The following is a 13,180-nucleotide window of genomic DNA, read 5'->3' as shown; positions in this document are numbered from 1 at the left end:
TCCTATTGCACTAGCCCTAAACTTACCCACTTGTGCCTAAATATTCAAGAACACTTAAAAAAATCAGCTTGTGAAAGTCAATGGCCTTCCCTCTGGATCCAACATTTTGTGAAATTTTCAGTTCTGAGACTACTTTTTAGCTTTTTCAGACTTGTCAGCCAACAGTGAAGTTGAGAATTTCCCCCTTCAGAGTAAATTTGCTAAGAATACCAGATTAAAAATATGTGAGGAAAAATGATAGTCAACTATTTGTGTTGATTAATAAAGATTTGGAAAAAAATCCTAATCTTGCAATTTTGTTAGTTGTATATAAATTGTTTCAAATCACATATAAAAACATGGATAAAATCCCATTAAAAAGCCTCGGATGAAGCCAATGAGAAGAGTCCGCCTGGCTTGTGAAGGTTTTGCTTTAGACTATAAGGGAGATCAGTATCCACTTTTTGATTACACCGTACAGGAGCTGAATCACAAAGAAGGTAGATTTATTCATCTGGAACACTCTGGACTTCCGCCCAGAAAGAATTTAACAGATGATATCCATGGGTTAACAGAGATCATAGGATCTATCTAGGTTGAAGCTGTCGATTTATTAGGTGATACCAATGGACGTCTCTGACACAGCCAAAGAGCATCGATTCCAGGCTGCTTTTAAACACACGCACTTTTCAATCAAGTTTTTAATATGGATGAATATACCAAACGGCTTCTTGATTATTGATCCCCTTATCCATCATTTGGGAAAACCAAAGAGTGGCAGTAAATAAATCTGGTGGTAGCTGGGCTTTCTGATAGTATTATGGCAATGTGCCAAGGGAGGCACAGGCAATTTAAGAGCATTCTCGTTTACCCAGAGAAATCCTTTATCGGGAGGGATGGAGTCATCCTAGCATGAAAACTAGCAAGGATTGCTCTGCTGGATCACAAAGTGGTAAAATGCTAATGACATTTTTGATGTACTGAAAGCGTAAAGTGCATTCCTGCAGCAGTGCGCTTTCCTTGGAGAACTTGCATCAGATCCTGACCAGGTCTGAACTCTCTCCAGCTTGTAAACAAGATGATAACCTGAGGAGATGTATATATAGATATATATATATAAATAATAATTATATTAAAAATAATATATGTAGAATAATTATATATATTTTATATATATATAAAAAAATATTTCTAGAATAATTATGTGTATATATATATAAATAAATTAAAAGGCCAGATGCTGCTCTCACAGAAACCTGTGGCATCTGGCTTAATAGAAAGCAGAACAATAATGATGAAGGGAATCTTGAATCTTTGTTTCAAGCTTGACAGGAAAAAGAGAAACAGTTTGGCTTGAGCTTGGAGAGCACCCTGTCTGTTCTGGCCTCTCTCTTAGCATGGCTGGCTGGCTTCTTCCTTGAATACAACTGTGTATCTCTACACCTGCACTGAGGGAAAAGGCAAAAAGGTAGGGCAAGGCAAAAAAGGGCGAGAAGGTCTATGACTCCATACTGCGCTTTTACATCCACATCTCAAAAATTGCCCCTTGCAGATCTGTTCACTGCAGATTCAAACTCTCAGAGAATAATTTGCCCCCAAGGCTTCATAATTTAACATTCCCACTAAAGAAATCTAACGCAGGATTTTTTAGACAGAGTTTTGAAGAGTTTTTCAGAGGAACAGACTGTTTCACAATATCTGGGTCACATTAGACCTGTGAGAGAGATTCTCTGGGTTTTCTGTGCAGGAAATGAGAAGGCAAAGAGGAAGAAGTAGCTTTACAATGCTCTCTGGTTTTGTACACTGTAAATTTCATGTATGTGAAAACTAGAATACCTTCATGCCTCTGTGAGAGAATATAGGCCTGCTGTCATCTAGAAAATGTGTTAGTGCCAGCCCTCTGACATCTCCGATTCATACAGGATTGGGTATTTTAATACCACACTTCCAGTAAACTGGTGTGTGCTTAAAGGGATTTAAGGTCTAGGACTAAAATGATAATTATTTCGCTAACTTCAGAGAAACCATTGTGGAACATCAATGGTAACTAGAACTGCAGTTTCTATGCTACTAAGTGAAAATAATCTTTTTAAGAATTATACGGACACTGGTTACTTTTCATGTCACAGAGACGTTCTTTCAGGTCAATAACAGTTACTGTGTGCTTACTTCCAACATCTCCAAATACATGAAATACAAACATTCACTGGAAAATAAATCACTGGAAATGGGTCTTGGCTTCCAGCTGGCTGAATGTTTTGCTAATAATTAATGTATACATCTAAATTGTCTATACAGTTCTACATTAAATATGAAACACAACTAATATCTAGGAAGTAGGAATAGTTTCAACTTGTCCAGAACTGAATGCAATTATTTTTCTTTAAGGCTAAAAATGACTCAGTTTACCTTCTTACTTTTTATTTCTTATCTCTTCAGTGCAATGGAGCATTCACTTCAATATTGGATGCATTGAGTAGAGACGATAAAAACGTTTGTGCAGTGCATAAATGAACTTTGAACAAATATTAATAGAACTATCTTGGCAACATGAAGGGCCATGATTGGACCTGTGACTTAACACCTGCTCCTGCAGAGGAAGATGGATACGTCCGTTAGCCATCACCTCGTCATACTCCGGAGAGAGGAATGGGTGTACACATGAAAGCCCAGCGACTGACATATGAAACAAAAGGAACAGCATGAAGGAAGCTGGAATCCGAGTATCTTATCCTTGCAGGAAAAGGATGAGACTGTTGGTCCAAGTACAGTCCCATGGCCAGCTTTCATGCCAGAGAGAGTGCCTCAGCAAGCAAATGCTGGCACGTAAGGGAGGACTGCATTCAGGCTTCTCTTTAATATTTGACCTCAGTATCTGTAATCAATACATTCCTGTTGATTTGAGAAACATCTGCATTTTGAACTGGCTGTGTCATGCATTTTCTGGTTGAAGAACAGTCATAAAATCTTGAGAATGGTGGGTAATGCAGACCCAACACTTATTGTCCCGAAGGATGGACTGCCAGGAGGTCTGTGGCAGGATCGGGGGTGTGACATATCCTACAATATCAGGAAAATTACAACATCAACTAGAGAAGCAGACAGACAGATTAGAAGGAGGACATAAGGCCTGGCTCATTAGCTGGGGGAACTGTTACCTTGCACTGACCCTCAGTCTGTCTAGTTCTTGCAAGCTTTCTGCATAATATCACTAGGAGAGACCAATTCCTGCCTGAAAGTCTTTGCCTACCTTCTCATTATCTTGTGTCCTGATTATTACAATGTCTTTTCCTATTGTCATGACGGCTCCAGCTGACCCCTTGTGTCAATGAAGAATGCTGCTGCGTAGGCTGTTTTTCATCATCATTTTTCTTTTAGCATCCCTCTACTATTTTTTCCCTCCTCTCTTCCATATGACAACTTTACCTTCACTTTTAAGGCCTTTGCTGGCTTATCCTCTGCCTCTCTCTTATTCCTTACTGAAACCACTCTGATCAGCCAGTGATGCTGGTCTCCATCATTTAACTGCTGTCTTTTCAACCACGCACTCTCGATCTCTGCTATGCTGCCCTTCACATTTTTATCTGGGCAACACCGCTTCTGCAAAGCCAGTTTGTTCACATCCCTCCTGCATATTCTCCTTTTAAGTTATGCTAGCACAAAATCAGGTAACAATATGTGTGATATGGTGCTAGCATACCATGCTAGCTGATATCATCTCAGGGTGTTCTTGCACTACTTTCTCTGCTTGCAGCTACCATTTCTTTCCTTAGAATATAATATTATTTGTGGTAAAGACCATCAGTCTGCTCTGTGACCATTTATATGGTCACTAATGAAACAAAGTTCTGCTTCCTGATTGGGTTTCTAGGAGCCATAGCAATAAATAGGACACATGCTAAAGGAGTGGGTTGGATTTGATGGAAAAATCAGATGATATATATGTAATTGCATACTATCACCAAGTACAGAAAGAACTAGGTTGGTTTGCTCATGCTCTGCCAAGGTGAATCCATACAATAATAACCACTTCTTCTCCAGTTACTGGAAAAGACACCGTTATTTGTAACATACTTTCTAATGCTTCTTATTGCAGAGAAATAAGTTTTCAAAAGAAATCACAATATTGGCAGTTATTACGCAGTTGTGTGAAACGCATACTTGAATATTCACTCCTCTTTCAGTTTCATAAGCAACTATTCAGTTTTACTCTCAATTTTAAAAGCAGTAATCACACACAAAGTCTGTGGAAAAATTAATGTGCACATAGTTGAAGCCAATTTTTTTCCTCTTCCTAGAGTAGTATAGAAAACTTTTCAGTTCAAGTTTCTCTCTGTATGGTATATGGTAGAGTACATTCTGCCATCTGCTGAGCACAGTGAGAAATGCCCCTACGGTCAACGTTGAAATGGATAAAATTGTGCCCATCTATTCCTGTGCTATTTTAAACACAGAAAGGAATGTAATCCAAATAGCAGGCAGATCTAAGGAAGGATTTAAACCAGAGGCAAGAAAGTTCATTACAGCATTGCAGTGCATTGGGAAGGGAAAAGATAGTTGCCAAATTTTGTAGAGAAAGACAAGAGGAAGAAGCAGGCTGTGACAAATGGAAAAATAATCAGATGTAAATACAGAAAATTAAGTCCATTTTTTTCTGTTGATTTAGCAGTGGTACTTTGCCCTTTGGCACTGTGTATTTGGTAAATATTTGGAGCAGGACATTCACAGCATTTTCTTTCTGAGAAGAATAGCATGTTCCTAATTGTTTAATGTTGTGGCTAAAATTTGTGTTTTAAATGCAAACAGAGAAACTTTATAAAACAAAACCAAACAAACTATTTGAGATCACAGCAGTAAGAGTTTGACATAACCTAGCTTCTCGTTAGAGCTTCAAATGTCCCTCACTCCCCCTCACAGGCTGTGAGTCAGCAGGGAAGGAGGATACTTAGATTAGAAACACCAAACTGTGGAACAATGATTACACAAATGTTATTTTGGTTGCACTTCAGATGCTCCTCCAGTTCAAATCTGCTAAATTAGGAGAACTGCAGTGATCAGAACCTCAGCTGGTATCAGTGGAGTTTTGACTTAGTGACCCCAAATAATAGCACCAAAACAAGTTTTTGTACCACCCAAAAATATGATTTGAGTTTGACCCCCTTGTCACAAATAAGCACAGTCCAGAATCATTATTTCACTTTTCCTTCAGCGCTGGCATTGTGAGCCCCGGCTCTGCTGCTTTTAGTTATCTGTTAATTGAAAGATGCTTATTGACAGCACGAATCTGATCAAACAGGCCCCTGAAGCCCGAAATTCAGGCCAGATCATCATCTAGTATAAAAGGGCATGAAGTTGATATCATCACTGGAGATGTATGACAATACCAATGTCACTCCAACACTAATCATTTCATCTTAAAAAGATTTTGTTATAACTCTCAGGACTCTTCGGTACCTACAAATGTACACACTCCAGTGATAAACAAAAGCTTCTCAGTGACAGTTCTGTGATCCAATGTCGTATTCCAAACATCCTCATCCTCTAAAGATGCTGAGAAGATAATATTGTTTTTTTTCAAACACATCGGTCCCAACAGGAGATGCTCTGCAGAAACAACCGGAGAGGAGATGTTTTCCGCAGAGATCGCCATTTGAATTCCTGCATTATGTACGAATGCAACATGTGATGGTTGTTTCATCCTTTATTACACGCCACACAAGGAACCTTTTATCTTCTGTTTACTGGGATGGGAATAAATACAAAGAGTTAATATGTAACCATCCTTTTGTGGATGCCCTTATTTTTAAGAGAAGGAACACTGGACTGAGGGTCATTTGGGCTTGCGGACTGGCAGCAATGTACTCTCTGGCACTGGTTGCGTGCGTAGTTGCTCTGAGCCACTGTGCTCTTGCAGCAAAAGGTAAGCGTCTTCCACTTTCTAACAGTCAATACTATTCTCAAGTGTGAATGAGGGAAGCTGGAGAAAGCAGCAGGATTTTAAAGCCTTCAGACAATTCTGGTCAAGTGTTTTGAAGGGGAATTTTCTCTAAAACGTATTTCCTCTCTTTTTCCCTTTCATTCCTTCCTCTGTCCCTTCCTACGGTGAGGTGAATTGCTGTATGCAAAAGTATAAAATGGAGGAAAACAGAAGAAACATTGACAGAACCTGTGGAAGCCACGTTGCCTGCATGCTGGGGGCATTGCGTGTGCCAGGAGTTAACCTCGCTCCGTCCCTCTGCCCAGCTCCCTGCTCACCTTGCTTTCCCCTCCGCTGCAGGGGCTGCCTGGCACAGCTCCTGCCTTGCTTTTCTCCTCCTTTCTTCCACGCCAAGGGCTCTGGGCACCGTGTCATGTACTCTCTCCCTCTGTTTGTGATGTATCTCTACAGCATGAGCTTTGTGTTCCTCTGTTCTCTCCCCACAATCTCAGCAGGAGCCTCTCTCCACATCCTTTGCAGGAGCACAGTCTGCACCCTCCATTCCTCCCTCACTGCTCCCCTCCTGTTCTCACTGAGTGATGAGTTGTTCATGCTGTCAACATGTTAAAGCTGTTTTGGAATCAGAATTGTCTAATGTAACAGAGTGTTTGCCCCACTGAACAGAAAAACTGGGGAAACCAGAGAAAAATAAATTTAATTTTAAAAAAATAATAATCTAATTTCAGGCTGACCCCACCAAACTAATTTAGATTAAAAATGAAATGCATTAGTTTGCTTCTCAAAGTCCCTCTCACCCTCTTTTGCCCAAGATAACTTACCATCATTGACTCACTTTGCAGAATACCTTCATAAATCCATTTTGAAGCCAAAGTAAATTTTAGTAAAAGAAAGCGACACAAAATCTAACTGGGGTCACCGATAGATCCGCCAAGGAGAAGAGGAAGAACATATTTTTTTCTAGCTAATACTTACAGCAGCCATCAGCTGCCTCGGTAAGTTACGTACCTATAGAGTACAGAAGGACCGTTTAGCTCAGTGCAGGAACATGCTATAGTTGATAATACAGAAACCTGTGCTTCCAGTTGAGAAGTAAAGACAACTCCAACTTTCTGCCCAATTTCTTGTAAAGTGTCTCCTTTCCTCCAGTCTGTCCCAGGCCACCAGAAGTGCTATTTGCCACAGTTGATGTAAACAAAAGCGTGTATGACGTGGGTGAGGAAATAGAATATACCTGTAGGCCTGGGTTCATCCCCAATAACGGCCAAAGGAAGTACACCTGCCTCCCGACTGGCAAGTGGCCTCTCAATACCCTGTTATGCCTACGTAAGTAAAACAAAGTAAACCCTATTCCTAGATTTTACACCATCTTGCTGACGTGCCATGCACTGACCCGAAAAGGATATTTTGTGGTCCTTGTGATTAATCCAGTATATTTAAACTGATATACTTCTGTTTTCTGATTGTTCTTTCCTTACTGGTCGGAAGACAACTGGGTGTGGGGGAGAAGAGGGGCAAGTAACAGGGGAAGGATCTTCCCATACATGTCCCACGCTTTCCCTTAAGCCTCTGCTCCCAGATAGCAACAGAGATTGGACGCAGACGAGGTGAACCTTAATCGGACGCAGCCCAGCAGTGCTTATACCTCTAACGACGTATACTGCTTGATAATACCTGCATTTATTGTATCCCTCTGTTCATTTTTATAATTTCCTTGCACAGAAGTTATTTTCCTCAGACGAGCAAACGTTAAAAGTTATTTAATCACAAAAACTTTGAAACTACTATATTTTGAGAGTAACATAGACTAGCTAGGCTTACAAAATCTAATACACGGGACTGGAGAAACATGAAAGACATCGGGACCCCTTTAAGATGAACTCATTTCCATTATCCTAGCTTCATGCCTCATGAAATATTATCCTCTTTTTTTATCTTTAATTAGCAGCAAAGAGATGTCCCAGTCCTGGACCCTTGCAGCATGGAAAAATTGATTTTATAGACCTCCACTATCAGAGTTCTATAAGTTTTTCATGTGAACCAGGGTAAGCATTCCCTTCCTCATGCTGTTAAATAAATAACTTAAACCACAAAATTACATTCTAGTATCACCTGCTGCAGTATTGCAAGCTAGGGAATTTGGAAAACCACACATAAGAGCCTACCTCCACTTCAGAAACTAAAAAAAAATTGCATATCTGGTGATCCTCCTCTGTTCAGTCTTGGCTATAACATCCTGGAGCTCTGCTACTCCAAAGCAATGTCTTACAGATAGATACAGAAACCATCAAAACAGCAGAGATTTTATGCAAAGATTTATTCTGGACTGCTTTCCCCTGCTTTTTAAATCCTCTTATTACATCATGAGATGAAATCCTACAGCAGAGAGAAGATAATCTCCATCTAAGATGTTACACTGTTAGGCTCTGGAGACTGAAAATTTTGTTTCTATGCCTTTCCAAGCTCAGTAAGTGAAACATGAGGTTAATCCTAATTTGGTCCCTAGAGCAAATACACTTTTACTCAAGGCTACTTGCCAGTTTTAGAAATAAGGACACATTTAAAGAAAAATAGTTACAGTAAATGCAGGGAAACATTTGATAGTAACGTACAGTTCATTTTACTTAGGTAATTAATAAACAAACAGTGCTTACCTGGGAAGATAATAGATAAGAAATAAGCTAGAGTTCACTGAAGAGTATCAACAACCTCAGCTACCTCCTCCTTCTGCAAAAGAGGAGCAAAATAAGGAATAAATAAACTCATCTATGACAACAAATGTAGCAATGGGACTTGATTTAGTTTTGCTAATTATAATTTAATGGTTTTCAGCTGTGTGATATTGTAATGATAGATACATGATGAACATTTCTTTAAAACTTGGAGTAAGAGCTACTAATATCAGTACAGAGGATGGGAGGGAAGCATTTAGAGTGCATATGGAAATTGAATTGGGCTATCTGGCATTAAAATAAAATGATGCACCTCAGTGACTTTAGTTCTAAAGAGTGACGAGTTCTTTGCAATAGTTTGATCCTAATTGCCATAATTAGCTAGGAACTCCTCCCAAGAAACCATAACATTTACATTAGCAATCACAGAACAACGCTCACTACTTACATATATCCACAGTATTAATCACTTACAGAAATGCATATGTAAGATAGGATATACAGTTGAAATGGCAAAACATCTGGTTGTATCAAGCCTTTTTGTCTGGATATTTGCAATACGCAAATACTAACAATTTTCCATATTTGAATCTGAACCTCCTTTGAGGTCAGTAAGTGCTAGAACTAGAGGATTTCAGACCTGGACTCTTAAGTCTGTTTATGAGAAATGGTAATCTTTCTTGCAAAGAACAACTTGATTCTCCTCCATGTTCGTTAAGCTTTCTGATAACCAGGTCTTTTTGTTTTCAGTTACAACCTTGTTGGGACAAGAACGAGCCAATGCATGGCAGATGGAAAGTGGAGTGGAACTTTTCCACAATGTCAACGTACGTGTTTAAATACTGAAGGACTACTCTATCCTTATTCTTATTACAGAAAGATTCCTTTATATTGCTCAGAATTACATATACTCTTATTCAGAGGTCTCCTATAGTGCCGTGAAAAAATGGTTAGGAAAAATCAAGAAGAACCCTGTACGTTTGGTTTTAGATTTGCGGGTTCTAGTTTTAGAGAAAAAGAGTTTAAATGTCTGTACAAAAGGCCAGGATCAGGGATGCTATTTACAGCTGAAGGTAAGATGCTTATCCACTCAAATTCATTCTCCCTGTGTATAAAAAGAGGATATTGTCATGCCTTTGCAGCTGTTATAAGTGTTTTTGCTATAACCTGTCCTGCATAAACACTTTAGTGAAAAAGCAATATACTGCATAATATTGTCCGAAAAATATAGCAAAAATCATCAAATACATACTCTGAGGTTCTTGAGACTTTTAATCTGAACTTTTTGTTTTGTTAGCTATGCTTCTGTAAAGGGCGGTGTGGGTTACTTTGGTTATAAGCATGTTGCTCCTGTGATTCTCGTAATAATTCCATCTTTAAGCTTTAATTTCTATGAATGCTGTGCTTCTCTAGCGGTGACTTGTGCACCTCCCTCGCTTCCTGAACTTGGAGTCCTTTCTTACCGTCGCTTAAAACCCGGAGATGTTTCTCATTTCCTGGACACAATTACTTTTGAATGTGTACCTCCTCTTGCACTTATTGGGAATGAGACGGCTACCTGCATGGCCAACGGGCAATGGAGCAGCATTCCAGAGTGCAAGGGTAAGTAACTTACTTTTATCGACACCTAAAAACATTCCCTAGAATTGTATACATAAAACTATATGAACAACCTTAACCTTTTTTTTTTTACAATTGCTATTGCAAACGTACAGTAGAATTATTCTGAAAGTTAGACTCGTGAATGCAAGGTGATTGCTAACAGGATTGCACGCACCATGGGATTGACAAAATATTTGCTGCAGGTATAAAGGTTGTGTAAACAAGACCTGCCAAACATAGTTCATAGCGGGGAATCAGAGCCTGGCCTCCAGAGCACAGCGAACATTTCATTCCACTAAGTGTTAGGATTAATCTAAGAAATAGACAACCTTAGCCTTAGTCCTAAGAATTTCACTGGTTTCAGTGAAACTCTGCCGCATTTAACTAGTTTTTGGAAATAACCACAGATTGCAATAGATATGTATTTAAAACAAGTAATATTTATTTATCGTGGTTTTTTAAACTATCTTTCCTCTGGCTATTTTTTCCTGTGCATGAGGCTGAAATGAACCACCATGAGTTTTATGTATTTTTCAAAGTATATAGTGTGACTTTTAGAACCGCAACACTGATAAAGCTTTGGTTTTGTTTTGTACCGCAGTTGTCACATGCCCCACTCCAACAGGAATAGAAAATGGATTCATAGAGTTCGCTGTTCGCAGAACATATCACTATAATGAAAGCGTCAGCTTCGGCTGCCAGGCCAGCTACGTGCTGGACGGACCTAAGCATTCCCGATGTGAAAAGAGTGGAAACTGGTCCACAAAGCCAACCTGTAAAGGTATACATACACTATCTGTTAGAAACCACGTATCAAATTGAATTTTCCTAAAAGACCATCGCCTGGATTGTTAATGAGCTATTACACCTTTGTGCAAGAGCTGTCCTCAAAAGAAAACCAAAATAGTCATTTCAAGGCCCTGATAATCTAAGACCGCTCCCAACACTGAATGTTTGTTGTATGACATGATGTTTCTTAATTGACTTCGATAATCAGCCACATAACTTTATTTGTCTGAATATTTCCTCTCCTCTTCTTGTTTAATATAATTAGAAATTTTACTGAGGCTGGATTTTCACTGGTAACTTTCAACCCAATACTTCGGGGTCTGAATTTCTTCAGCATTGTAATACCAGCAGAAGTACTATGTATGTACAGGACACACTATTTTTCATTCCCAAATGTCACCTGTACAGACTTCTGATGGGATCTAATCTACCCACTTTTCAAAACAGAGTTCTAATTATCCTTACATGTTGCTTTTAACTGGATTGTTTTACAGGACCATGTAAAATACCAGTTAAGAAAGCTGTAGTATTATACAATGGCGAGAAGAAGAGAGTTCAGAATGACCTCAAGGAAGGCATTCAGCATGGTGAAACCATATCCTTCTTCTGCAAGAATAAAGAAAAATCCTGTGCCTATACCGTAGCTGTTCCATGTGTGGATGGCAACCTTACTCTCCCCGCCTGTTTCAAAGGTACGAGCCAGGCTAATCATAAACCAGCTTCTGTTGGTGGAATATCAAGTACTTTAGTGTGGGGGCAATGTCATAATTCATTTTCGAGCCCTATTTGACTGGCTAATTCATCTGCCTCGTACTAAACTTATTGGGTATTTAGGAAGAAACGGCCTGAGAGAAGGAGAGAATGCACAGCAAGACTTTTCTTTTGGATACATCAGAGCCCTGCTTTAATCTCTGTTCTGTTCTTAGAAGGTGCTATTAGAGGTGGCCTAGCCCAAACAAAAGGCCTTACATAAAGTATTCCGGGATTTCATGAATCCTTGGGTCAGTGTCTTCTACAGGGGAAAAGAGCCTGAACACTGCTGCAGCCTTGAGAAGCTGACGTATTCATTCCCATTCTGGTGATTTACTCCCACGTTATGCTGATGGTAACACATTGGTTCTGACTTTGGACCAAGAGTGTTAAAAGGCAGCTGACAGCTGTAGCGAGGAATTGGAGGAACTTGCTCACAGGCACACAGGTTTTTAGGATAAATAAACAGACTAAATACTGAAGTTTGTTAGCAAAAGAAAATGCTTTGCATTTGTTTTATCAACATCCCTTGGATAGAATATTCCTTGTAAGTTTTATTTTCTTTTGTAAGTGAAGGAAAAAACACAGCCTATGCATGATGAAAACATCACATTTGGCTTGGCTTCTGATGGATGTAGCTTAGCTTTCATTAAGATAGAAATTAAAACAGTGTATTTCTTCTAGCAGTTTTACTATGATGCAAAGAGGGATTGCTCACCTAGCAGGGTCCATGAGACGTTGTTTTCAGCTATCACACATTTCAAGAATTTAACCCAAGTTCTTAACCTGTTTTCAACAGAACGTGGCTTTTTTTCAACTCTTGTGAAGAAGGACCCATCAGACATGAAGCCATGTGAAGATCAGGCATGACTCAGAAAAGTAATACAGTACTAAATCTCTGCCTTACTGAGATAAAACATTATATATGAGAGGAAAACTTGGGTTCTGTGAGTGTAAATTTCCAGGCGAACTCTGGACTCTGTGAACGCAGTCTCAGCTGCTTTCCCAACCACCATCCCTACCAGCCTCTTTCACAAGCTATGACACATTATTTCAGCCATTAACTTTCATTCCCTATCCTCCGCCGCCTTCAAAATCCCCGCAGTACTGCTTCTCTTTCCATATTTCCAACATTTATGCAATTGAAAATGACTTTCTCAATAGCAGTCCCTTTACAATAAAGTAATTTTCAGCCAATAGTGTGTTCTTATTTAATATTACCTAATCATCAATCAAATCCTTTAGCTCTTAACTGATTTATAAAGAAAGGCCTTCATCATTAGTAATTAGATGGGTTCTGATTCCATTACTGCTCCCCTGTGACAGGGAGTGGACCTTTAATTATGGATAGACAGAGGGTCATCCGCCGAGGGTTCTCCAGAACTTACGTAAGCAGAAAGACAGATTTCCAAACGAGTTTAGAAGCCAAGTATCCAGCCATGGTTTAAATGGC

At 39.3% G+C, this 13,180-nt stretch overlaps 1 protein-coding gene across 1 annotated transcript; it reads left to right on the top strand.

Moving 5' to 3' along the window:
- Nucleotides 1–5,835: 5,835 nt before the first annotated feature.
- On the top strand, nucleotides 5,836–12,597 carry APOH (apolipoprotein H; the record flags this gene model as incomplete). Its single annotated transcript, XM_082326519.1, has 8 exons — nucleotides 5,836–5,899; nucleotides 7,064–7,240; nucleotides 7,863–7,959; nucleotides 9,337–9,413; nucleotides 10,000–10,188; nucleotides 10,790–10,969; nucleotides 11,472–11,669; nucleotides 12,527–12,597. 8 exons carry the CDS (start codon nucleotides 5,836–5,838, stop codon nucleotides 12,595–12,597), a joined length of 1,053 nt encoding a protein of 350 aa, XP_082182645.1.
- Between the last annotated feature and the right edge of the window lie 583 nt (nucleotides 12,598–13,180).

Source organism: Platalea leucorodia, assembly GCF_965183815.1.
Source record: "Platalea leucorodia genome assembly, chromosome: 14".
NCBI classification, from domain to species: Eukaryota; Metazoa; Chordata; class Aves; order Pelecaniformes; family Threskiornithidae; genus Platalea; species Platalea leucorodia.
This window is presented reverse-complemented; position numbering and strand designations above follow the sequence as displayed.